The following is a 27,877-nucleotide window of genomic DNA, read 5'->3' on the forward strand; positions in this document are numbered from 1 at the left end:
ATAAACAGAGCAGTTTAGACAACAAAAGTGTGCTTTCTCATAGTTCTGGAAACTGGAAGTCCGAGATCAGGGTGCCAGCATGGTCCAGTTCTGGCAAGGGCTCTCTTCCTGCTTGCAGATGGCTGCCTTCTCACTGTACCCGCTCATGGTGAGGGGGGAGAGAGAGAACAAGCTCTCTGGGATCTCTTTTTATAAGGACACTAATCCCATCATAGGGGTCCCACTCTCATGACCTCCTATAACCCTAATCACCTCCCAAAGACTCCGTCTAAAAATTGCCGTTACATTAGGGATGAGGGCTTCAACTTACGAATTGTGACATAGTTCAGTCCGTAGAACCTTATCATCTCAAGTGTATAATTTTGAAAATATAAGAAAAAAAAAGACTGAAGTCCGCTGTACCAAGATGGCATCTTGTTAGTGGGACTTGGGAATCTTTATTTTCTTGATACTTCTCTATATTGACAAATTTGTCTACAATGAGCACAGCTGACTTTTTTAAACTTTTTATTTTATATTGGAGTATAGCCAATTAACAGTGTTGTAATAGTTTCAGGTTGACAAAAGGGACTCAGTCATACAAATTCATGTATCTTTTCTCCCCCAGACTCCCCTCCTATCCAGGCTGCTACATGACATTGAGCAGAGTTCCATGTGCTATACAGTAGATCCTTGTTAGTTATCCATTTTAAATATAGCAGTGTGAACATGATTGATTTTTATCCTCTTTTTTATTGAAAGATAGTTGATTTACAATATTGCATTAATTTCAGATGTACAGCATAGTGATTCAGTTGTTTTTTGCAGATTGTATTCCATTTTAGGTTATTATAAAATATTGAATATAATTCCCTGTTCTATACCATAAATCCTTGTTGCTTATCAATTGTATGTATAATAGTTTCACAGTTTACTTTTATAATCAGGAAATATATTTAAATTTGTCTTGCTAATTGTTTAGGAGGGGAAAGAGATGTTTTGGTTACTTACAGACCAGAAGATGGGAAGGAAGGGCAAGAGAAAGAGCATTTTCTGGGTGCCCACTGTATGCTGGGTGTTTTTATTTACATTACCTGTCCAGAGAGAGTACACACCAAAATAAATAAATGACTTCTTGATTGACATAACAGTAATAAGTAGTCATCTTATTACTTTATTATTAAATTAACAGAATAAGTGAAGAAGAGACAAATCTTTACAGAAGAATTCCATTCCCTTCTCCAGGGGATCTTCCCAATCCTGGAATCAAACCCAGGTCTCCTGCATCGCAGGCAGATTCTTGACTTGGGAAAGTGAAGGGTTAACTTTTCTGATGCAAATTCAGACTCCCTAGTTTCTATTCTCAGACCCCAAAGGATTCCCACCCCAGTTGAGACTGAGAGAATCTCCCAGAGACTTCTGTGGTTACTGTGGCTGGAAAAACCCTCCAGGGAGTGATGGTTTAGCAAGTAATACAAGTTCTTGCCGTCTGTGTCTGGCTTAGCCCCCACCACAAGTTACCAAGTCCAAAATGTCCAAGTCCAAAGGAGTGTTGATGTTGAGAAGCCCTGCTCTAGAGGCCCAGGATCCTTGGAGATGGGCCGCTGAGGCATCTCTGGGCATGGTGGACCTGTCTCCATTAGGATTTTGTGGTAGGGTGGGTGCTTATCCAAGCCCAAAGACTGCAAAGGCGGGTATATGTTGAAACTCTGTGCCAAAAGTGTGGTCCAAGTCATTTTTAACTGCTAGAGAATGAACGTCAGTCAACATAGCCAGATCCCTTGTCCCGGAGCCTCTGAAGGACCCACGTGGCTCCTGTGCCCACTGGACAAGCCTCATTGCTGGACCTTCCTGGGGCCCAACCTGGATCTGAGCAACATTCTGGAGTAATATTGGATTATCAGCCATTTCATCTATGCCACACTATTCTAGGTGTTTCTCTGTGCACCACCTGTGACTCCTTGATGGTAGAACCTTAAATATCCCCATTTTACAGATGAGGAAACTGAGACCCAGAGCCACACACATGAAGTTAAGTTTGGAATCCAACTCTGACTCAGCACGGGCTGCCTTGGAATCTGCCATTTGCCGCCTCCTACAGCAAACAGGATGGAGGACTGGCTCTCTGAGCTCAAGGGAGTGGGATGGGGGAAGCCCAGGAGGGCTGCACTGGGACCATTTGCTAAAGCATTGTGTGTTGCTTGAGTGACAGGCAGTCTCATTTCACAGGGACCGCCTCACCATATACGCCTGCATGACCCCCCAAAAAAAAAAGAAATCACCCCACCCTACGCAGAGGATATCCTCAACATACTCCTCATCATCTGGGCCAAAGTAGCCTGGGGGTGCCGTGTTGGTGATGGAACCTGCCCTCTCTTGGTTGCTACCAGGGCAGGGAGCTAAAAAGACGGGGGTCCTGGTAGAACCAGTACATCTTAAGTTAGCATTTTGCCATTTGCTGAGAGCCTACTGCATCCATCCCTGCATCTTCCTTTTATCATCAACTGATCCATAAAACAGCCTCATGGGACATCCCTGGTGGTCCAGTAGTTAAGACTCCATGCTGCCAATGCAGGATGCCTGGGTTTGATCCCTGGTCAGGGAACTAGATCCCACCTGCTGTATCTAAGACCAAGTGTAGCCAAACAAATAAATAAATATTTTTAAAAACTCATGCGAGGAGATGTTTTTAGGTCCATCTTCCAGATGAGGAAACTGAGGCCCACAGCGATGCAGTGACCTGTCAAGATCCCCTAGTCAGAGTGGTGTAATCAGGATTCAAACCCAGCACTGGGCATTAACTATTACACGCCCCTGTTGTTGTTGTTTAGTGAGTAAGTCATGTCTGACTCTTTTGAACTCCATGGACTGTAGCCCGCCAGGCTCCTCTGTCCGTGGGATTCCCCAGGCAAAAATATTAGAGTGGGTTGCCATTTCCTTCTCCAGGGGATCTTCCTGACCCAGGAATCAAACCCTCATCTCCCGCATTGCAGGCATATTCTTTACCACGGAGCCATCTGGGAAGCCATTACACTCCCTCCCTCTCTCTAAAAACTCCCTTTCTCTTTCTTTTCCCCTCTCTGTCTTTGTCTGTCTTAATCCTTGATCTCTGTCTCTTTCTTTATCTTTCTCTCTCCCCCTTTCCTTTGTTCACCTATTTCTCTCTCTCCATCCCACCTGTCTGTGCTTCTCTTTGTTGCTCTCACTGTTACTCTCTCTCTGTGTCAATTAGGAAAGCGACAAAACTGTGCTTAGTCGACAAATAAAATGCCAGTCAGGAATGGTAGACACTAATCCTTGACCTCAGCCCTTGTTAATTCATAGATGTTCATCTTGGCCAATATCAAAGCGTCAGATCTGGGTTGGGGGGAGCACTTTAGATTACACATTCACACAACAAACATTCATTGGATGTATACTGCATACAGGCAACTTTCTGTGCAGCAAGAGGAAGAGACAAAAATCCCTTTTTGAGGGGGAGTTGACATTTCGGTGGGGGAAGCAAGCTGTCAACAAGATAATTAAGAAATGTTTATATATATATGGCAGAATCTTAAATATTTTAGGCTTTGTGGGTCATGTAGTCTCTGTCACAACTGTTCAATCTGCTTTCATAGCACAGAAGCAGTCACAGAGAAGATGAATGGGTATGACTGTGTGCCAAAAAACCTTTAATTTACAAAAACAGGTGACTAGCCCATGGGCAGTGGTTTGACGACTCCCATGTAAGAGGGTGATGAAAGCTCAGGAGAAAAATAAAGCAGTAGCAGTGTTGTGGACCCTCAAGGTGAGAGGTTGAAGTTCTTCTAATACGACCTGAATGAAGTGAGGAGGGTCTATGCAGGCATGTCAGGAAAGAGAGACCCAGATGGACAGGACAGCCAGTGCAAAGGCCCTGAGGCAGGAGCGGCTCTGGCATTTGTGAAGAGCAGCGAGGTGGCCCATGTGGCCGGAAGGGAAGGAGTGAGGCTGAGCAAGGGAGCTGAAGAGGCCAGGGAAGGTGATGGGAGACCTCAGAGGCAGAAAGACCACACAATTTACCACCCAAACAAGGACAGTTTTGAGGGTAAATGGAGGAAAGGGGGACTCAAAAAATAATTAGCAGGCATTGCATGATTTAATAAAAGGCATAAACTGGGGTTCCTCTGGTGGCTCAAGACAATAAAGAATCCGCCTGCAATGCAGGAGACCTGGGTTTGATCCTTGGGTCGGGAAGATCCCCTGGAGAAGGGAATGGCTACCCATTCCAATATTCTTGCCTGAAGAATCCCATGGACAGAGGAGTCTGGTAGACTACAGTCCGTGGGGTCACAAAGCGTCAGTCAGACACGACTGAGCGGCTAACACCTTTTCATAAACTGGGACAGAAATACGACCTCCCTCATGGCACCTTGGGGCTCTGGCTCTGACACGGTCAAATCCGCTCCTTTTTTTTTGTCCCACATCTTCTTGGTCCTTTTCTCTGTTGATGGACATTTAGGGTTGATTTCCATTTCTCTCATAATTAGTGACCGACTCATTATGATCCCATGGACTGCAGCCTGCCAGGCTTCTCTGTCTGTGGAATTCTCCAGGCCAGGAATACTATTGTGGGTAACCGTTTCCTTCTCCAGTGGATTTTCTCGACCCAGGAATCAAACCCGGGTCTCCTGCATTGCAGTCATATTCTTTACTGTCTGAGCCACCAGCATCTTTTCATGCGAAGTATGGCTTCTCTATTCTTTCTTGGCATATAGTTGCTTTACAATGTTGTGTTAGTTTCTGCTATAGAGCGAAGGGGATCAGCTATCAGTATACATACACTCCCTCTATTTTGGATTTCCTTCCCCTTTAGGTCACCACAGAGCACTGAGTACAGTTCCCTGTGCTGCACGGCAGTTTCTCATTAGTTATCCATTTTGTACACAGTAGTGTGTTACATGGGCTTCCCAGCTGGCTCAGAGGGTAAAGAACCCTCCTGCCAGTGCAGGATACACAAGGGACGTGGTTGCAACCCCTGAGTCAGGAAGATGCCCTGGAGTAGGAAATGGCACCCCACTCTAGTGTTCTTGCCTAGAAAATCCCATGGACAGAGGAGCCTGGCAGACTACAGTCCATGAGGTTGCAAAGAGTCGGATATGGCTGAGCATAGCAATACAACACAATGTGTATGTGTCAACCCCCGTCTCCCAATCCATCACACCCCCCTTTTCCCCTTGGTACCCATACACTGATTGTCTAAACCACCCCATTCTTATCCTTTATGCTGGGGAGTTGGGTGTTCTTTTGGGCTAAGAGTTTGTTTGGTTGTTTTGGGGAGGGTTATTTTTGCACCTTCTATACTTTTTCTGAATGAACTATGCTCAAAAAATTATAGAGAAAAATAAGCCATAAACCAGAAGGCACTTAAGGATTTTACTGGGACTCAGCCATTAATTTGTTTGATGAGTATTTATCGAGTGCTTGCTAAGCGCCAGGCGCCACGATAGGTACCAACAGTGCTGAGATGAATCAGTATTTTCCCTCTTCTTTAAGACTCTCTTGGGCCAATTTTTATAAACAGAAAATACTGTGTAAGTGCAGTGAGTGAGTGAGACAGAAAAAAAATCAGCCGGATGCAAGCCAGAGTGATGGGTCTAGTCACAGCCATGCCATCCACACTGTGTGTGAGCTAGGCAAATCATAGCATCTTCCAAAACCTCAGTTTCCCCATCCACTGGGTGTGGAGACTGTGGGAATCGAGGGGTGTTTTGTCAGCTCAAGCAAGCTCTACTAGAGTGAGAGAGATTGTCCCACCTGTCTGTCCAGTGCCAGCAAAGCTACGCTACCTCTGAGACTCTGGGTAGAATTCTTTTTTGCCTCTTCCGAACTTGTGGTGGTGACTATCCACCCTTAGCCTTCTTTGACTCACGGCTGCATCCCTCCAGTCTCTGCCTCCATTGTTACATGGCTGTGTGTCCCTATCTTCACCTGGTGTTTTCCTCTTCTTTCTGAATATTATTTTTATTTTGTTTCTTTATTTTTGTCTGCACCAGGCCTTCATTGCCGTGCACGGGCTTTCTGTAGTTGCAAAGTGCGAGCTTCTCATGGCGGTGGCCTCTCTTGTGAGGCATGGATTCCAGGTGCACAGGCTTCAGTAGTCACAGTGCACAGGTTTAGTTCCCTTGTGGCATGGGGAATCTTCCCAGACCAGGGATCAAACCTGTGTCCCCTGCACTGGCAGATGGATTCTTAACCATTGGACCACCAAGGAAGTCCCTGTTTTCCTCTTCTTAAGAGGACACCAGTCCTGTTGGACTAGGGCCCACGACCATGACTTCATGTTAACTTGATGGCAGCTGTAGAGACCCTGTTTCCAAGTAGGGTCCCATTGACAGATCCTGGGGGTTAGGATTCCAACATATCTTTTGACAGGATACAATGCAGCCCATGACAGGGATCTTGGACATGAGACTTGACCTCCATTTGCCTCAGTTTCCTCATCCAGGAAGATGGGAAGGATTACATACCACATTTTGTGAGAGGATTAAATGGGCTCCAGTAGGCTGAGGACCTGGCATTGTGAGTGTCTTTTATGCCAGGTGGCATCACAGGGCCAGGTGCCTCTAAGTGTATCAGAGAGCTGGGGTGTAGGCAGATCCTGGGATGGAGGGGCTGCCTTGGTACCAAGGGACCTCTGCCATTTCTCCTACATTCAGTCCTGCCCTCCTCCCCCCACTCCCCACCACTCTGTCTCCATCCCAAACCTGCCTCCTGAAACAGCCCAGACTTTTTTCATCTATTGGCCAGTGCAGGCTTTCTCTCCCTGGGCTATATTTAGCCCTAAGAAATGAGAACAAAATGCCTCAGCCACAGCAGCACTAGAGGGGGGAAACACAAAGCCAGTTCTGCCTTCTGCTCAGCCCTTTCTGCTGACCCTTTTCTTTTCTTCCAGAACCTTCCAGAAGCAAAGCATTAGAACTCTGTTAGAACACAAGTGTGAGCTGGGACTGGCACGTTCCTTGTCCCCAGAACCTGTCTGTGTCCATAATGATAAAAGTTGGCCTCTTTGGCCTGTTTTCTTTCTTAATTATTGTGATAAAATAAGTATAACCTAAAATTTACCATCTAATCCATTTAGGTGTGCACTTCATTGGCATTAAGTGCATTCACGTTGATATAAACTGTTACCACCGTCCATCTCCAGAACTTTCTCACCTTGCAGAACTGAAACTCTGTCCTCGTTAAACACTAACCCTCTGTCTCCCTCCCCCAGACCCTGCCCACCATTCTGCTTTCTGTCTCTGAATTTGACAAATATGGGAAGTTCATATGAGTACAATCATACAGTTTTTATCCTTTCATGTCTGGCTTATTTCGCTTAGTATGATGTCCTCAGGATTCATCCACATTGTAGCATGTGTCAGAATCTCCTTGCTTTTTTAAGGTAAAATTGACTTTCTTTGAAGAAAAAAAACTTTGAGGGAGGTTCAAGTAAAATCAATATTCAGAACACTTCACAAATCATAAGCTTGATAAATTTTCATAAACTGGACACATGGGTATAACCAGCACCTAGAATCAGGAAACAGAGCCTTCTCAGCCTCAAGAGCTTCCCCTCTTGCCCTCTCCTCAGTCACTACTCTCTCCAAAGGATACTCCATCTAGACCTCAGATATCATCAGCTTGTTTGCCTGTTTTTGTATTTTACATAAATAGAATCTTACATATTGGGCTGGCCAAAAAGTTCTATTGGGTTTTCTGTAACATCAGGTAGAAAAATCCGAATGAGCTTTTTGGCCAACCCAATATATGCTCTTTTCTGTCTGGCTTTTGCTGGATGCCAGGTCTGTAAGGTTTCATGTGATGAATGGCGGTCTTTTGTTGCACAATACTCCATTTATTTATTTTCTCTCTTGTTGACAAGGATTCAGATTGTTTCCAGTTTGGAGCTGTTATGAAGATCACCGCTATGAACACTCTTACTATAACTTTGGGCATAGACAGGTTCACATTTCTATTGGATAATATCCCAGGGGTGCCATGTTCAGGTCTTAGTGAAGGTGCATGATTAATTTTAGTAGAAATTCCCATCCCATTTCAAAGTGGTTGTACTATGTGTGATGGATTGAATTGTGCCTCTTCCCAAGTTCACATATTGAAGCTCTAACCCTTAGTTCCTCAGAATATGACTTTATTTGGGAATGGAGTCATTGCAGGAATTATTGATTAAGATGAGGCCATTAGGACGGGCCCTAATCCAATATGATGGGTGTCCCTGTAGAAAGGGGAAATTTGGACACAGAGGCAGACATGCACAGAGAGAGAAAGGCATGTATTGATGAAGACAGAAATCAGACAGAAATCATCTACAAGCCAAGGAACCACCAAAGATTGTCAGCAAACCCCCAGATACCAGGGGAAAGGTATGGAACATATTCTCCCTCTGAGCCTCTAGAAGGAACCAACCATGATACCCTAATCTTGGGTTTCTGGCCTCTAGAACTATAAGCCAATAAATTTCCATTGGTTGAAGCCACTCATTTGGTGGTTCTTTGTTACAGCAGCCGCAGGGAACTCATACACCATGTTACCCTCCACTGACAGCATGTGAGAGTTCTATTTCCTTCACAGACTCACCAGCACCTGGTATTGTCAGTCATTCTCATTTTAGCCTTTCTGCAGGGCAGCAGTAGCACTGAATGTGCGTTTAAAGGTGAGCTTTTAAAGCCACATTTGGGAGCCCCACATTCTGCAGATGTCACAGAGCTGATGAAGCACCAGAAGGCTTTCCCGCAGGACAGAAGTTAAGTCCACAGGCTCTGGGATCTAGCCTCCTGGTTCAAATCCCGTGTCCACCACTGTCTAGCTCTGTAAGCTCAGGCTGCAGTTTTGACTTCATGGGTCTCATTTTCCACAATTCATGACAATAACATAGGGACATCATGAGGATTAGATGAGTAAATAAACCAGCATCAGTAATATGCTTAGAAGGGTGTCTGGCACCAAAAAAAGTATTCTCTAAGTGCTGGATTTTATGTTTCTTTCTTTCTCTAGTCTTGATTTTCTTCCCCTCCTAACTTCCTCCTTGTCATAGTGTTCTGTTCTCCCAGAGAAGAATATTCTATTTGTGGACAATCCTCCTCCATGAAAATTGACCTAGGTAGGCTTTTCTGGCAGCGTTTCTGTGGTTGACATTGATGCTGCAGGCAATAGAAGAGGGAGACACTTGAGGAAAAGGTTCATAGTCCTGCTGACTAGGTTGGTGATTTAACCTAACTATCCGACCCCACCATCATGCACCTCCTCCCAACGGAGACAGTGTGACTGTTTGGGAGAGAGGGAGGGAACTAAGGGTTTATTTCTACATTTCAGTGGGTTTTCCCCTTCTGCTCCTGGAGCTTGGTCTAGGGAGTCCTCCTGAGTTTCATGCTGGTTTCTGGTCCTCTGAAAAGCTGTGAGTAGGAGAGAGCTTTGGTACCTCTGTAGTTTCCCCCACTGGTTGATCTTGTGCTCTCTTCCCCTCTCTGGGCTAGCAGAACTCTAGGACTCCACATGCCAAGGGCATTTGAGAACAAAGCCCCTGGAGAACCAGAGCTACACCTCTACCTTTCAGGTCATTCCTGAGTCCCACTCAGTACTCACCTGCGTTCCTTCCTCACCCTCATAGAGCAACGATGCCTCAGGGAACACTTGGAACTGGTTGTACTTCATCCCCCTCATCATCATCGGCTCCTTTTTTATGCTGAACCTCGTACTGGGCGTGCTGTCTGGGTGAGTCTCTGCTACTTCTCCCATCCCATTCCCCCACACCGTCTCTTCCCCAGGAAGAAGCCATCAAAACTTTGTTTTCATTCTCCAGGCACAGAATAGGTCTCTTCTCTTGCTTTGGGTTATTGGTCCATTATCAGCAATCCATGTACAAATGCTCAAGTTGTGCACTTCTGGGGACACCCAGTGAAGAGATGCATGGGAACTGAAATCCAACCCAGGCTTCACTCACTAAGCTTCCCCCCTGACACTGAGCTACTTCCAAAAGGTAGCTCAGTGCCTTTTCTGAAGCTTTTCTCAAAATTTTCAGACCCACAACACAAAGCACAAGAAAATTCTATAGAGTTTTAATTTCTATAATTTACATTAAAAAAAAAATAGCAGGTTGGGTTTCCCCCTTCCCTTATTTTCCAAATATAAAATTGTAGCTTACAATCAAACATGCACTTTCATAACACACATTGTACCCTACCCCCAAGATTGTTTTTCTGGCTTCATCATAAATGAGTTTAATTTTTCTCACTACAAGCCTGGGGATTGGTTTGGTGGCTCCATGGTGTCGTGATAGACCCCAGCTTCTTCTAGCTTTCCATGCTGACATCCTTATTAGAGACTTTAAATCTCATGGATTCTTCATGGTCTCAAAATGGCTACTTCACACTCACAAGATAGGCATCTCACATTCTAAACAGGAAGAGGAAAAAGGGAAACCCGAAGGGTCCTATATCATGGAAGTGAGATTGCTGCAGAAATCTTCAGCTTATGTGTCACTGGCCTAACTTAAAAAAGGGATGAAACTATTCTTTAGCCAAGAGTACAGAGAATGAGAATGAGGTTTACAGCCAGCAGTGGTTGGCATGACATGGTTTATGGTTTCGTGGGTTTTTTTTCTCTAACTGGGTGTAGTTGGTGGGAAACGTGGGAAGCTGGCAGAAATGCCCACTCCTATAGTATTCTGATCTTCTTCCAGAAAACCTGATTCCTCTTGTTTAAATGCACTGCCCTCCAGGGATTCTGAATCCCCAAACACACACACACACGCACACTCCGTAAAATTTCTAAAACAGCCAGACCTGACTCTCCTGTGCTTCTTCAGGGAGTTTGCCAAAGAAAGGGAGCGGGTAGAGAACCGGCGGGCTTTTCTGAAGCTGAGGCGGCAGCAACAGATTGAACGAGAGCTCAATGGGTACATGGAGTGGATCTCAAAAGCAGGTGAGGCCCTTTCATCCTGGGGCTCAGGAATTGAAATCCCATGTCACGGAGCACACCTAGAGTCATGCGTGCAGTTTGGAGATGGACGAGGGGAGGAGATAGAGGATCTGAACTGGTAGTCCCAATGTTTAGCAACAGGAATCCAGAGAGGTGAAGCCAGGACATGACATAACATTATACTCAAGAGCTCTAAAACCAGACATTGGTTTAGATCCCCACTCTGCCACCTCCTAGCCATGCTCCTCACTGCCCTGTGCCTCAGTCTCCCATCCTGTTAAACAGAGATCATGATAGTACCTACCTCATAAAGCTGTTTGAGATGTCCCTAAGGTAATCTAAACTAAATGCTTGAACTTCCCTGGCTGTCCAGTGGTTAAGACTCCACACTCCCACTGCAGGGAGCATGGGTTCAATCCCTGGTCAAGGAAGATCCTGCATCCCAAGTGGCTCAGCCAAAAAAAAAAAAAAAAAAAGAGCAGTACCTAACATGCAGTAGGTATTGTACATGTTTATTTGTTTGGTAATTCAGACAATTATGGGGCACCTACTGTATGCCAGACAGTGTTCTAGACACTGAGATTTGATCTCTGCCTGCAGGGCTCTGATAGTCTAATGAGAGAGACAGAAAATAACCAAATACACATAATTTTGGATGTTGCTACATGCTGAGAGGAAAAATAAAACAGGGCAGGAGGCAGGAAAGAGAGACAGCAGGGTGATCAGCAAGGGTCTCTCTGAGGAGGTGACCTCTGAGCAGAGACCTGGAGGAAGTGACTAAGGAAGCCATGTGGATGTCTAGGGGAGGGGCCTTCACGCTAGAGGGAACAGCAAGTGCAAAGGCCCTGGGGTAGGAGCAGAGTGGACTCACAGTAGGGAAGCCAGTGGGGCTGGGGCAGAGTGAGGGGGAGAGCAGAGGAAAGGAGGATAGGGAGGTGACAGGGGTCAGATCAGGCAAGATCTTATAAGTTATGGTTAGGAGGTTGGTTTTTATTTTGAAGCAAGTAGGGATGATGTTGGCATTGTAACTGTTGCTTAAGTGGGGGGGCTGGGAGTCAAAAGCAAGTTAGCAAGCACATCTCTGGCTGATAGAGTTGTCACTCAGCAAGGGGAGACTGGAGTGCCTGGGAGGACCCTTCTCCTTCCCCGTCCAAAGGAACCCATCCCCAGGAGAGTCCTCCAGATGCTGGAGCATAAATTAACTATGTGCTCTTGCTCTTCAGAAGAGGTGATCCTCGCCGAAGATGAAACAGATGGGGAGCAGAGACATCCCTTTGATGGTAACTGCTCTGAACCTGGCTTGGGGGTTGGGGTGGGTTCCAGGGAACATAGGAGGAGCCAGAGCTGGGGGAACGGGTTGCTTCTTTCTAAGGGGTCTCCAGGGGATGGATGTTCAGGGCCCAGGTGATGCCAAGAGCTAACACAAGACTGGATCAGGCTCAGGAAGATATGGAGAATGGTGGGACTATCTTATCTCCTCAAGGACTTTCAGGACTTTGATGCAGAGTTTCTGTTTTTTACCTGCCCCTGTCTGCTTTGACCACGCGCCCAGCTTCTGCTCTGTGCCTCCATTTTCCTCATCTGTCAAATGGGCATGATAATTAACCATACCTACCTAAGCTGATTGTTTATGGATATTACATTAAGTATGGCAAATAGAATGCATAGGACAATGTCTGGCTCAGGGTCAGCCCCATCTATGTTCACTAAGTAAAATAAATAATAGTAATTTCAGGGACTTCCCTGGCAGTCCAGTGGTTGAGACTTCCTGCCTCCAATGCAAGGGCCACAAGTTCAATACTGGGTTGGGGGACTATGATCCCATATGCCACAAGATGCAGCCAAACTTTTTTTTAAAGTAATTTCACCACTGGAAGTACCCTGGTGGCCAGTCCAGTGGTTAGAACTCAATGCTTTCACTGCGGTGGCCCAGGTTCAATCCCTGGATGAGGAACTAAGATCCCACAAGCCATGCACCATGGCCAAAAATAAAAATTTCACCAAGAATCCAGCTTACTATTAAGGACAGTTGTCTCACGTTAGAAATTTGTCTAGACAGAGCAATGACTGTGGATTGAAGAAACAAGGAGTGAGAAGGAAGGAAAGGAGATGGGGCTCCATCCTAAGAGTAAAATGGATTTTACTCTTTGAGAAGAGAGAAAGACATTACCCATAAATGAAAGTGAAAGTCACTCAGTCGTGTCCGACTCTTTCTAACCCCATGGACTATAGCGTGCCAGGCTCCTTTGTTCATGGAATTCTCCAGGCCAGAATACTGGAGTGGGTAGCTATTCACTTCTCCAGTGTATCTTCCCAACCCAGGGGTCAAACCCAGGTCTCCTGCACTGCAGGCAGATTCCTTGCCGTCTGAGCGACCAAGGAAGCCCAAGAATACTGGAATGGGTAGCCTACCCCTTCTGCAATGGATCTTCCTGACCCAGGAATCAAACTGGGGTCTCCCGCATTGCAGGTGGATTCTTTATCAGCTGAGCTACCAGGGAACGGAGGTGCCTAAATCACTTTATTGGAAGTGTGTGCCTGAACTCACTATCCCCTGGAGAGCTCTTGGGGTATAGAACCTAAATATTAAGGAAGGGCTTCCACAGTCCCAGCCAGCCTGGCAAGTGTGCTAAAGGTTAAGGGGGTGGTCCATTTTCATAGGAGTCTACGTGTCCAGTCCCAGGACTCCTAGAGGGAAAATGTTGACCGAGAGCCCGGACTTAGACTGAGCGGGGGACTTGGTTCTCATCCTTACCCCGTGAGCAGAGTCATGTAACCTCCCCAAGCTTCTGTCCCCACATCTGTGAAATGGGCATACTGTTACTTCCCATGAAACTAGACTGCCACATGGGTGAAATCCAGCAACGTGGAGAAAGTCCCTAATAGAGCGCCGGGCACCCAGGGACACACACGGTCAGAGTCGTTGTTATAGCAAAAAGGGTAACGTCTTTTTCTCTCGCCATGTTTCCATTGTTGGAGCTCTGCGGAGAGCCACTATAAAGAAGAGCAAGACAGATCTGCTCAACCCCGAGGAGGCTGAGGATCAGCTGGCCGACATCGCCTCCGTGGGTAAGTCCCCCAGCTGCTGCCTGGCCGTCATTTATTACTGATCACCTATGAGATGGAGGTGAGTGAGGGCTTGGAGCTGCCTGGATTGGGTCACGATTCTGCCCGTTCTCAACTGTATTTCCTGGGGCAGATGACATGATTATGGGAATAACAACACTGCCTGTCTTCTTGTATCGTTGTGAGAAGTAAAACTAAATAGCCACTGTATCTATGTAAAGTAAAAGTAAATAACCACTGGACCGCACTTCCCTGGTGGTCCAGTAGTTAAGACTCTGTGCTTCCACTGCAGGGGGCACAGGTTCGATCCCTGGTCGGAACTAAGATCCCACATGCCTTTTGGTGTAGCCAAAAAAAAACCACATATAGCATTTAGAACACCATGTGGCAGAAAAGAAGGTCCCCATGATGTTGGCTAATATTATTCATGAGTAATATTATTATTCATTAGTGCTCACTGTGGGGGCTACTGTTACTGAATGCCCAATTGTGAACAGGACCTGAGATCAAATCCCTACCCTTGTGGAGCTTGCAGTCCAGTGCAGAAAATAGATATTAAGCAGGTAATTACAGAAATAAGCTTGTAATGATAACAGCACTGCAGAGGAGATGCTCCTCACTCAACCTGCTCTGGAAGAGTGGAGTGTGGTCAGGGAGGGCTTCTTGGAGGAGGTGACATTGTTCTGAGAACAAGGGGAAGATAGGAGTTTGCCACAGCAGTGGTTGCAGAGTGAACCAGGCAGAAGTCTGTGCTCAGGCTGTTGTCATTGGTTATTGCCAGGGACAGAGTTTGAGATAGGAACATTTGTCTTTCCTTTTTGCCCCTCTTGAGTGAGACTGTTGCTTTGACCTTCTCTAAGGAGATTCTTTTAATTTTTGAAAGTGAATCTTCATTGCTGCGCTGAGGCTTTCTCTACTTGCAGCAAGTGGGGGTCTGATCTTCATGGTAGTGCGTGGGCTTCTCCTTGCGGTGGCTTCTCTTGTTGTGGAGCACAGGCTCTAGGGCGCTTGGCCTTCAGTAGTTACAGCACACGGGTTCTGTAGTTGCGGCATGCAGACTCTAGGGCACCGGCTTAGTAGTTGTGGCGGTCTAGCTTAATTGCTCTGGAGCCTGTAGAATTCTCCCAGACCAGGGATTGAACCTGTCCCCTGCATTGACAGGCAGACTTTTATCCACTGAGCCACCAGGGGAGTGCCTGAAATAGGTTCCTAAAAATTCCAATTATGAAGGGGATTCCCTGGTGGTCCAGTGGTCAGGACTCTGCACTTTCATCACCAAGGGTGCAGGTTCAGTCCCTGGATGGGGAACTAAGATCCAAAAAGTCACATGGTGGGGCCAAAAAATAAAATAAAAATTCTAATTATGGGGCCTCCCTCGTGGCCCAGTGGTAAAGAAACCACCTGCCAACGCAGGAGACATGAGTTCGATCCCTGGTCTGGGAAGATCCCACATGCCCAGGAGCAGCTAAGCCCATCCTCCACAACTTTTGAAGTCCATGCGCCTAGAGCCCGTGCTCTGCAATGAGAAGCCACCACAGTGAAAAGCCGGCAACTAGGAGAGTAGTCCCCACTCACTGCAACTAGAGAAAGCTGGTGCAGCAACCAAGACCCAGCACGGCCAAAATAAATAAATAAATAAATAAATATTTTTAATTCTATGAATGAAGAGTTGACGACAGAGCTTCCAGGCAGAGAAAATAACAGGAGACTCTGAGAGGAGTAGACATTAAGGCTGAATGCGTATCGTGTGGCTGGAGTATAGAGGCAAGGCTGGGGGAGGAAATTCACAATATACATGTGTTTTGGGGAATTCCAGTGGTTAGGACTGCGGACTTCTATTGCAGAGGATACAGGTTTGAGCCCTGACTGGGGAACTAAGATCCCGCAAGCGAAACAGCACGACCCAAAAATAAAAATCAAAACATACTCGTGTTTCTAATCCCTAGGAACCAATTACTTCATACTCAGGTTCCTTCACTCACCCCTAGTTTATGAGCTTACTGTTGAGTTTCAACATGATTTCTGTGCCATCCCACACTCCAGAGGGTGGCCACACTGTGGTTTGCTCAGCCGTAGCTTTATTATATGGTATTTGAGTTGTTTCCAATTTTTGCCTTTACGAGGAGCACTGCTGGGAGCATTTACGTACAATGACTCCTCCCACCCTTTGGGAGGATTTCCTTGGGGATAATTATAGGATCAAAGATATTAACAGCTTTTCAACTCATTATTCACAGAGCTGTTCTGAGTTTCAAAAACATTGAACCCATTTATAAACCTGCCAAGTATGCAGACGCTTATGGACTCTCCCACCCCGGCCATTGCCTATTACACGTTTAATTTCCTTTCTGGATAAATCAGTTTGTAATGATACCTTAAAGCTTGTTTTCATTTGCATTTTTAATTTCTAGCCAAAACACTCTTTTCCTCGTAATGATGAACAAATCCTACTTCCACTTGTGGATACATCTGTTTCTGTCCTTCCAGAAAATTCAAGAATTAGGGTGCTCCATCATTGCCGGGTGCATTTGATTGGTTATGTCTGTCCCACAAATTTTCCCATTTAAGTTGCCTAATTTTCTAATCTGTTACATTAAATTTTGATAGGCAAACACTTTGTTTATACCACATTTATTAAATGCCAGGCACTGAAAACATGGGGTACCCATGTCAAACTCTCCTTTATGGATAAGATTGAGTTGTTCAGCCGCTAAGTCGTGTCCAACTCTGCAACCCCATGGACTGCAGCATGCCAGGCTTCCCTGTCCTTCCCTATCTCTGGGAGTTTGCTCAGACTCATGTCCATTGAGTCGGTGATGCCATCCAACCATCTCACCTGTTATTAATTAACGGGGAGATACTATTTGTCATCAGTCCTTCTAGAAAGGATGAAGAAATATTACTACCCAATGTTGGCAAAGATGTGAAAAAATGGGCATAGCCTTATGCTGTTGGCAGGAATGTAGTTTGCAGTGTTTTCTAATGTATGGTTGGGCATTATTTAATTGTTGATGTTTATATTCTTTGACCTAGAATTTCTGCTTCAAAAGAGTTCTTCATTTATGCCAAAGATCTATGTATCAGCCTCTTCTTAGCAGCACTGTTTCTGGTATTCAGAAAAGTAAAAACCAGAAACGACCCATGTGCCCCAAAGTAGGGAGATGGTTAAAGAAATTATATAACATTTATATACCATCGAGTACTCCGCTGCTGGGAAAAAGAATGGAGCTGTTATGGCATGGAAAGATGTCTGAAATATATTTTTTGGTGAAAAAATAGCAAGTTGTACAACGCCATGTAAAATATGTGGTCTCATTTTTAAAACAATATTAAGAAGTGTGAGAGGTACTTAAAGATGTGGAAACTGAAGGGATTGCAAAGGATTTTCACTTTCTCCATGATATTTTCCTGGAATGAATGGATTAGTGACAGGCATTACTTTTTTAATTTTTATTTATACCAGGCCTTAGCTGCAATACACAGGATCTTTGTTGCATCATGCAGAATCTTTCGGTGCAGCACACAGACTCTCTAGTTGTAGCATGTGAACTTAGTTGCTCCACGACGTGTGGGATCTTAGTTCCCTGACCATGGATAAAACTCCTGTCCCCTGCATTGCAAGGCAGATTCTTAACACTGGAGCCCCAGGGAAGTCTCCAGGCATTACTTTTGAAATCAGAAAAAAAATAATTAGATAAATTTAAAGTTACTTAAAAGCAACAGAGTCTTAATTGTGCATGCGTGCTAAGTCGCTTCAGTCCTGTCTGACTCTTTGTGACCCTATGGACTGTAGCCCACCAGGCTCCTCTGTCCATGGGATTCTCCAGGCAAGGATACTGGAGTGAGTTGCTATGCCCTCCTCCAGGGGATCTTTCCGACCCAGGGATCGAACCTGTGTCTCTTACGTCTCCTGAATTGGCAAGCAGGTTCTTTACCACTAGCGCCACCTGGGAAGCCCACAGAGTCTAATTATAAAGAATCTAAAGGCTGTACAAGGCAGGGAGGAATTTGGTGGAAAAGCAAAGAAAAATTCATGAAAAGAGGCGTTTTTAAAAACTGGGCTTTGTATGGAGTGGGGAGAGTGTTATCAGTTCCCTGGGGTGATCATAATAAAAGAGCAGAGACTAGGTGACTTAATTCTTTAAAAACAGAGACTTAACTTTCTCCTAGTCCTGGAGGCTGGAAGTCCAAGATCAGTGTGTTCTCAGGATTGGTTTCTGGGGTGGACTGTCTCCTGCTTGCAGCTGGTCATCTTCCTGAGTCTTCACACAGTCTTTCCTCCATGTGTGTTGTGTCCTAATCTTCTCTTCTTATAAGGACACCAGTCACGGAGGATTAAGGCCCACCCTGATGATCTCATTTTCATTGAATTATGTCTTTTTTAACTCACTCATTTACTTTGGGCTGTGCTGGGCCTTCATTGCTGTGCCAGGGCTTCTCTAGTTGCAGTGAGCGGGGGCTGCTCTCTCGCTGCGGTGCGCAGGCTTCTCATTGCTGTGGCTTCCCTTGTTGCAGAGCATGGGCTGTAGGCATGCGGGCTTCGGTAGTTGCAGCTCATAGGCTTAGTTGCCCCATGGAATGTAGAATCTTCCCGGACCAAGGATCAAACCCTTGTTCGCTGCTGCTAGACCATCAGGGAAGTCCTATTTTAATTCCTTCTTGAAAGGCCCTATCTCCAAATACAGTTGCAATTCAGAGACACCTGAGAGGCAGGAGGTGGTTAGAACTTCAGTCTATGAATTTGGGGGATGATACGGTACGGCTCCTAACGAGGAGATAGTGAGAATGACCCTGAAAGCCACGATGGATTCACAGAGGGTCTCTCTGTGGCTGACCTAAGAAAACTTGGAGAAGCCGTGTTCAAGGCTGGCATTCGATGAACACGTGATAAAAGGAAGATAAGAAACCAAAGTAGAAAGCTGTCAGACTGAAGAAGGACTGACTCTGTCCCATGGCACCTCTGTTAAGAAAGCAGGTGAGGGCTTCCCTGGCGGCTCAGTGGAAAAGAACCTGCCTGCCAGTGCGGGAGACACGGGTTCAATCCCTGGTCCAGAAACTAGCCTGTGTGCCGCCACTATTGAGCCTGTGCCCTGGGGCCCAGCTATTGAGCCCACATGCCACAACTACTGAAGCTTGGCTGCCCTAGAGCCCATGCTCCACAACAAGGAAAGCCACTGTAATCAGAAGCCCACGCACTGCAAGGAAGAGTAGGCCCCACTTGCTGCAACTAGAGAAAAGCCGCAACGAAGACCCGGCACAGCCAGAAAATAAATAAATAAATAAAATTATTTTTAAAAAAGAAAGAAAGCAGGTGACTTTCAACTGTGTCAGTAGGTCCAAAACACAGGCCAGTGGCTGGGTCTCCCAGGACAAGGTTTGCTACAGGCAAACCCACCTAAAGCCAGGTCCCTTGCCTGGTAGGTCAAAAAGCCACAGGAAGGGGTTCGTATGCTGGCAGAGACTTCCTAAATAATCTTGAAAGAGATCTCTGAAATTCCAGGGTTCTGGCAAGTAGACACCCTCACCTTCATTTATTTCTGTAAAATAATAACGTGTTCCAAAGTCAGGCAGGAACATGTGGCATTTTGCCCTGGTATTATTTTGCCCAGTAAATGCTGTCTTTAAGATCTTTTTTGTATAGTTCTGTGTATTCTTGCCACCTCTTCTTAATATCTTCTGCTTCTGTTAGGTCCATACCATTTCTGTCCTTTATTGTGCCCATCTTTGCATGAAATATTCCCTTGGTATCTCTAATTTTCTTGACGAGATCTCTAGTCTTTCCCATTCTTTTGTTTTCCTCTATTTCTTGTAATTGATGATTCTACCATGCTGTCAGTTGATAAACATATCACAAAACGGCCTCATATAGGGACTTCCCTGGTAGTCGAGTGGTTAAGAATCTGCATTCCAGTGCAGGGGACACAGGTTCAAACCCTGATCAGGGAACTAAGATCCCAATGCCACGAGGCAACTAATACCCGAGTGCTGCAACTAGAGAAGCCTGTATGCTGCAATGAAAACCAAGTACAGGCAAAAAAAAAAAAAAAAAATTATCTCATGCAGAGTTCATCCCCTGACTGTGAAATATGGACCTAGTGCCATCACTAGGAAAAGCTGAACCACCAATGGAATCTGCCTTCACGGCACCAGTTCTTCAGGAAAATCAGACTCCCTTTAGGTGATTTTAAGGACAGAAGTTCAGCGTGGGCTGTGTTCATTTGCTAGGGCGGCTGTCACAAAGTATCACAAGCTGGGTGGCTTAAAACAACAGAAATGTATTCTCTCACAATGCCGGGGACCAGAAGTCCAAACAGAGATCAAGATGTTGGCAAGGGCTGTGCTGCTCTGAGGACTTCAGGGACAGTCTGCCCCCATGCTTTTCTTTTAGCTTCTGTTGTTGTCAGCAGTCCTGGGCTCCCTTTGGCTTTCACGCACCTCGTTCCCAGTTCTGACTGGCATCACATGGCCCTTTCCTGTGCGTCCCCGTGTCTCTTCTCCTCTTATAAGAATACCAGTCTTTGGATTAAGGCCCACTCCAATCAGGTCTGACTTCTTCTTAATTTGACGGCATCTGCAAAGACCCCATTTCTAAATAATGGCATATTCATGGCTACCGGGGGTTCGGACTTCAACCCATTCACTCAATCTCTTTTTCTTTTTTTTTGGCTGTGCTGGGTCTTCATTGCTGTGAGGGCTTTTCTCTTGTTGTGGCAAATGGGGGCTTCTCTCTAGTTGCAGTGTGGGGGCTTCTCATTGCGGTGGCTTCTCTGATTGTGGACCACAGGCTCTAGAGCATGAGGGCTTCAGTAGTTGTGGCACATGGACTCTAGGGCACAGGCTCAACAGTTGTGCCACGTGAACATCGTTGCTCCACGTGGGATCAACGTGGAGCATGTGGGATCTTCCCAGACCAGGGATCAAACCTGTGTCTCCAGCACTGGCAGGTGGGTTCTTTCCCTCTGAGCTACCAGGGAAGCCATCAGCACATCTCTTCGATGACAGTTCAACCCACAACTTGGAAAGCACCTATTTCAATTCACCAAGAATTTGAAGGGCGTATAAATTGCCCAAAATCCTGAAACTAAGCCTTAGTGGTGGCCTACTGCTATCCCCACTGAAACATTCTAGGCTAAGACTGGCCACCTCTGACTCTTGGCTCTTTGAATGCAGCTGATCTGAACGAAATGTGTTCCATGCTCACACATTAGATTTGAAATACTTTAGCTCCAGTACTCTGGCCACCTGATCCAAAGAGCTGACTCATTGGAAAAGACCCTGATGCTGGGAAAGATTGAAGGCAAAAGGAGAAGGGAGCAGCAGAGGATAAGATGGTTATATAGCATCACTGAACTCAATGGACTTGAATCTGAGCAAACTCCAAGAGACAGTTAAGGACAGAGGAGCCTGGCATGCTGCAGTCCATGAGAATGCAAAGAGTTAGACACGACTTAGTGACTAAACAATGTAAAGACTTGGAATACTTGGTACCCCCCCCAAAAAAAGAATGTAAAATATCTTTTTTAATGGATTTCTCTATTGATTCCACATTGAAATTGACATCTGAGATATATGGTGTTTCATAAAATAGCTTATTAAAATTATTTTTAAAAACTAAGGATTGCCTGCAAATTTTCAGACCACAGAGGAAAAGTAGAGACAAGAGTGTACAGGAGAGGGGGACTTTTCTGGTGGTCCAGTGGTTAAGACTATGCTTCCACTGCAGGGTACAAGTTCAATCCCTGGTCAGGGAACCAAGATGCTGCATGCCTTAAGGTGTGGCCAAAAAAAAAAAAAAGGGGTGTTGACAAAGGGAGCATGGGTCAGAGGGAGTATAAGATGCAATAAATAGAGGAGACAGTACAGAACTGGTACAAGGCCTGGCACAGAGTAGGTGTTCAATTAATAGTCACCTTCTCTTTTCTTGATGCATGGGATGCCTATTATGGGAGGTGTCTCCATGCCCTGTGATCAGGAGAGACTTCCTCCATGAGTTGGCATGAGAACAGTCTTGATTTTAGCTCTTGCAGTTGTAGTAAAAGACTTTATGTCCAATAAGCGTGTGCCAGCATCATGCTGGGGCTTCCCAGGTAGCTCAGTGGTAAAGAATCCTCCTGCCAAAAAAAAAAAGAATCCTCCTACCAAAAAAAAAAAGAATCCTCCTGCCAAGCGGGAGATGCAAGGTCAATCCCTGGGCCAGAAAGATCCCCTGAAGAAGAAAATGGCAACCTACTCCAGTATTCTTGCCTGGGAAATCCCATGGACAGAGGAGCCTGGCCGGCTGCAGTCCATGGGGTCGGAAAGAGTCGCACAGGACTTCGTGGCTGAGCATGCATGCAGCGTTGTCTCAGGTAGTTTTTAAATGTTTATTTACTTATTTGTTTGTTTGGCAGCACCAGGTCTTAGTTGTCCCATGCAGGATCTTTTAGTGGAGGTGTATGAACTCTCAGTTGTGGCTTGTGGTATCTAGTTCCCTGACCATGGATCGAACCCAGGCTCCTGCATTTGGAGCTCTTGCATCTTAGCCACTGGACCACCAGGGAAATTCCTGTCAGGGTGCATTAACTCATTGATTTTTCCCAATGGCCCGGTGAGGTGGGAGGCACTGGCGTCTCAAGACGCATGGTAACTTGCCCAGGGTCATCTGCCCAAGGTTACTCTGTGGTTGGTGTTGGAACTGAGCTTGCATGTGGCTCCAGCAGGATCAGACAAGTGATGGACGTGAAGGGAGAGTTCAGCCACCAACCCTGGCCAGCTGCTGCTCATGGCCACAGGTTCCAGGAGTGAGTGCAGTGTGGTGGCCGCAGGCCAGAGTGCAAGAGGCTCTGAACTGACCCGACACTTCTTAGTCAATTACTGGACTCCCCTCAGCCTCTGTTTCCTTGGGGTGTAAAAGGAGGTTAGTGATGATCCCTACTTCCTAAGGTTGTGATGGGGAGCTTACTGTGTAAACTGCATCCCCCGCAGTGCCTGTTAAATGTTCGATAAATGTCAGCTGTTATTTTCATTCATGAGAAGCTGAAATCCATATTTGTATGGAAAATCTCCCAGTTTTTAAATGTAGTCCAATAATTTCAACCTTCACAAATCTCAAATGAACCAGTATGGCCCCTGGGATGCTAACTTACAACCTCTGTTTATTTATTTTTTTTGTTTGTTTGTTTTTTTCAGTTTTATTTATTTATTTTACTTTACAGTATTGTATTGGTCTTGCCACACATTGACATGAATCCACCACGGGTGTACATGTGTTCCCCATCCTGAACCCCCCTCCCACCTCCCTCCCCATCCCATCCCTCTGGGTCATCCCAGTGCACCAGCCCTGAGCACCCCGTCTCATGCATCAAACCTGGACTGGTGATTCGTTTCACATACGATAATTTACATGTTTCAAGGCCATTCTCCCATATCATCCCACCCTCGCTGTCTCCCATAGAGTCCAAAAGACTGTTCTATACATCTGTGTCTCTTGCTGTCTCGCATACAGGGTTATCATTACCATCTTTATGAATTCCGTATATATGCATTAGTATACTGTATTGGTGGTTTTTTTTCTGGCTTACTTCACTCTGTATAATAGGCTCCAGTTTCATCCACCTCATTAGAACTGATTCAAATGCATTCTTTTTAATGGCTGAGTAATATTCCATTGTGTATATGTACCACAGCTTTCTTAGCCATTCATCTGCTGATGGACATCTACGTTGCTTCTATGTCCTGGCTGTTATAAACAGTGCTACAATGAACATTGAGGTACACGTGTCTCTTTCCTTGGTGTGTATGCCCAGCAGTGGGATTGCTGGGTCATATGGCAGTTCTATTTCCAGTTTTTTAAGAATTCTCCACACTGTTATCCATAGTGGCCATACTAGTTTGCATTCCCACCAACAATGTAAGAGGGTTCCCTCTGTTTAGAATTTTGCTAATAGGAAGTGGCATCCTGAGAGATGTTTTCTGTGTTTGGCTGGTGTGAGGTTGATGAGCAGTGCTTCATGGATTATTGTGTAAATGAACAAATGCATGAATGGATGGATGGATGGATGCGGGAATAAATGATGAAAGAAGAGACGAGTGGATGGGAACTTCCCTGATGGTACAGTGGTTAAGACTCTGCACCTCCAGTGCAGAGGCCACGGGTTCGAATCCTGGTTGGGGAACTAAGATTCCACATGTGGCATGGTATGGCAAAGTTAAAAAATAAATAGATAAATTAAAAAAAGGAAAAAAAAAAGAAAAACAGAAATGAATGAGTGCACTAATGAATGAATAAATGATAAAAGAATGAACGAATGTGTGACAGACATACCAGCGAGTGAACGAATGGGTGAATGAATGAGCACGCTAATGAATAAATGAAAGAATGAATGTGCCAATGAAGAGTAATAAACTATTGAACGCAATGGAAGATTTTCAAGAAGAGGTATTTTAGAACATAAAATCAATCTATGTGAAACTGAGCTCTGAACCTCCCCCACAAACCTGTCCATTCTCAGTGGATGACAGCTTTGTCCCTCCTGGGGCTCAGACCAAAAACCTTGGCTTCTCCCTCTCTTCCACCCACACTTGGTCCATCAACAAATGTTGAAATATACCTTAAATAATATTACCCCAAGGCTTCCCAGGTGGCTCAGTGGGTTAAAGAATCCACCTGCCAATGCAGGGAACATGGGTTCGATCCCTGTTCCAGGAAGATCCCACATGCCTTGGAGCAACAAAGCTTGTGTGCCACAACTATTGAGCCTGTGCTCCACAGCAAGAAAATCCCACACACCACAACAAGGAGTAACCCCCCACTTGCTGCAACTACAGGAAGCCTGAGCAGCAATGAAGACCCAGCACAGCCAAAAATAAATAATAGATAAAATCGAAAATAATAATACACCCCAATCGGCCCAGCCTGCCTCCTTCTCAGCCGCCGTGGAGTCTAGCCCTGGTTGCCACCTGTCTGGACTGGAGCAGTCATCCCCCCTCTGCTCCTGCCCTTGCCTCCTGCAGTCTGTTCTGTGCCGCAGAAGCCAGGAGACATCTGTGAACCCCTGAGTCAAGTCACGCCCCTCTTGCCTCCACGCCTCCCGCCTCACTCAAAACAGAAGCCCCAGTTGTCCTGCAGTCCCCAAGGCCCTTCAGAATCTGCCGAGATCCACCCCCCTGCCCTCACCTCCTCCTTCTTCTCACCTGAGCCACTTCACTCCAGCCATACTGTTCTCTTTATGCTGTTCCCCAAATACATCAGGCAGGCATAGTCCTACCTCAGGGCCTTTTCACTTGCTGTTTGTTTCCTCTGCCTAAGGTACTAAGGTGACTCGGGCCAACCCCTTCTCCTTAGCCCCTTGGTTTAATGCTGCCGCTTGCCCAGGGTCCCTCCCAGGCCTCCAGGTCCCCTTGTTTTGCTCTGCTTTCTCTTTTTGCCAAAGCACTTTGCACCTTCCACCACACTATTAATTTATTATTTTTATTTATTTATGTTTGAGTTGCACGTGGGCTTTCTCTAGTTACAGCGAGCGGGGGCTACTCTTCATTGTGGTTTGGGGGCTTCTCACTGGGGTGCCTTCTCTTGTTGCAGAGCACAGCCTTCGGCGATTGCAGCAGGTGGGCGCTAGGGTACATGGGCTTCGGTAGCTGTGGCACATGGGCTTAGTTGCTATGCAGCATGTGGAATATTCCCAGACCAGGTATTGAACTCAGGTCCCCTGCACTGGCGGGCGGATTCTTAACCACCAGAGAAGTCCTACTTATTATATTATGTTTGCTCTCTGGCTCCCACACTGGAGTATCCGTCCCAGGAGTTCAAGACTCTGTTAACATGTATCCTGAACACCTGGGACAGAGCCTGGCATAGTAGGTGCCTTATAAATGCTTAAGAGCAAAAATACATGTGAGCAGAGGGCACAGCTGGCTCATTCTTCGGTGATTATTTTTAAAGTGAAGTGTCCATGGTAAACTAGGATCCTATCCATACCTCCTCCTGGAGGCTTTCCAAGAACAGTGCATGCAGCTCTGCTGCCCGCCTCTGCACTCGGAGTCCTGAGCAGAGGTTCCAGCCTTATCCCACCCTGCAGCATGAGCCCCAGAGTCATCAGACAGTTCCAGGAGAGGGAGGTGCAGAAAGATGACTCCAGCAATGGAGAGCCGTCAGCCTCCCCATTCTGGGCCATGTTCAGCCACTTCAGTCGTTTCTGACTCTTTGCAACCCCATGGGCTCTAGTCCACCAGGCTCCTCTGTCTAAGGCATTTTCCTGTCAAGAATACTGGAGTGGGTTGCCATGCCCTCCCAACCCAGGGACTGAACCCACATGTACCTTCATTGCAGACAGTTTCTTTACTCCTGAGCGACCAAGGAAACCCCCCACCACCGCATCCTCGTTGGTTATTTCTAGCACTGTTACTTTCAGAGACATCACCTTCTCAGAAGCTCCACCTCTGGAAAGCTAAGCCCATGAGTCACAATGGTTCCCGGGGGCTTGCCTGCTTGGGAGGCTCATGGGCTCCCTGGCCACAGTCTCTGCTTGGGCCGCACGTGGGTTCATTTCCTCTGCAGGAACACCCTGACATGCTCCATCCTTTCCCTGACAGGGTCTCCCTTCGCCCGAGCCAGCATCAAAAGTGCCAAGCTGGAGAACTCGACTTTTTTTCACAAAAAGGAGAGGAGGATGCGTTTCTACATCCGCCGCATGGTCAAAACTCAGGCCTTCTACTGGACTGTCCTCAGTCTGGTAGCCCTCAACACGCTGTGTGTCGCTATCGTTCACTACAACCAGCCCGAGTGGCTCTCCGACTTCCTCTGTGAGTACCGCCTGGCCCCACCCCCACCAGCTCCCTGATCCCTTCCTCACACCCTTTCTCCAGTTCTCTTTCTTTGGTAGTTTGTGTTCCCTCTTTCCCCTTTCACTTGGGCCCGTTTATAACTGGAGATCGGGCTGATGTTCCTGCTGCCTCAGTGACAAAGCCCAGTTTGGGGGAGGGGGTGCCTGAGAGCTGGAAGCTGGAATTTGGGCCATCAGACACAAGATCACTTTCTCAGAAAGGCACACAGAGGTGCATTGAAATAAAGACAGAGAGGGTCAGCCTGCAAGACAGCCAGAGACAGAAACATACATATGCTAGGTGCATCTCTGGGAATCAAATTTATGGTTGAGAAATGAAGGTGCGTTAGAGACAAAAAAGTAACCTGTATGTTGTACTCATGTTTTCTTCTCATTTCTCTCTGCTTCTTCCCTTTTCTTTCAAACTTTCTGCTTCTTTCCCCTTTCCTCTTCTGTCCTTTTTGACTTCTTATGCCTCAGATTCATTCCTCAATGATAGCCTCCAACAACTGTGAGACCATCTTGCCCCTGCAGTGAGAACCGGGATTTCCAAGACTTTGCTTTTCCGGGCCTATTCCCAAATTTCAGGAATTAACATGAGATAGTATCAAAATTGTTGACCACGTTGGGGGAGGAGACACAGGAAAGGAGGGGCAATCTATGAGCAGGGCTTAAAAAGTAAAGAGCTCTGAGAAATCAACAAGAGTAGTGGCTGGAAAGTGAGGAAGGCAATTGGATGCCTTGGCTCTGGCCTATGGGCCCCAAGTCAGGACTCCCCAAAACCTTTTTGCCTGCTGGTTGCCCTCCTCCTGCATCTTTGGGCTTGTCTGAATTAGGTCTGTAGATTCTCTGCCCTTCTGACCTGGTTCAGAATTAACCCACACAACCACTGGAGAAATCAAATCTTCAGCCTCGTGAGGCCTGGGCGTCTGGTCCAGGTCATTGTCTCCTTGTAACCTTTATTGTTCCCAGTCACATTGGCTGACCACCCCCCCAGGACACTCCCCAGGGGGCCAGTTCTCCTTCTGAGAGCCCCGACCTAGTTCCAACCTTAGTAATTGCATTTGGTCCCCCTGGAGTCTCTTATAAATGAG

The 27,877-nt window shown here is 46.2% G+C and overlaps 1 protein-coding gene across 2 annotated transcripts in view; it reads left to right on the plus strand.

Moving 5' to 3' along the window:
* CACNA1A (calcium voltage-gated channel subunit alpha1 A) overlaps positions 1-27,877 on the plus strand; it is a 249,440-nt gene that overhangs the window by 125,947 nt on the left and 95,616 nt on the right. For both annotated transcript variants that reach the window (XM_065917635.1, XM_065917634.1), the window contains 5 exons: positions 9,608-9,711; positions 10,805-10,920; positions 12,141-12,197; positions 13,897-13,986; positions 26,554-26,763. In XM_065917635.1, the coding sequence (XP_065773707.1) occupies positions 9,608-9,711; positions 10,805-10,920; positions 12,141-12,197; positions 13,897-13,986; positions 26,554-26,763 (577 nt within the window). The remainder of the gene's footprint in view (positions 1-9,607; positions 9,712-10,804; positions 10,921-12,140; positions 12,198-13,896; positions 13,987-26,553; positions 26,764-27,877) is intronic.

This window comes from Muntiacus reevesi, chromosome 1, assembly GCF_963930625.1.
Source record: "Muntiacus reevesi chromosome 1, mMunRee1.1, whole genome shotgun sequence".
NCBI classification, from domain to species: domain Eukaryota; kingdom Metazoa; phylum Chordata; class Mammalia; order Artiodactyla; family Cervidae; genus Muntiacus; species Muntiacus reevesi.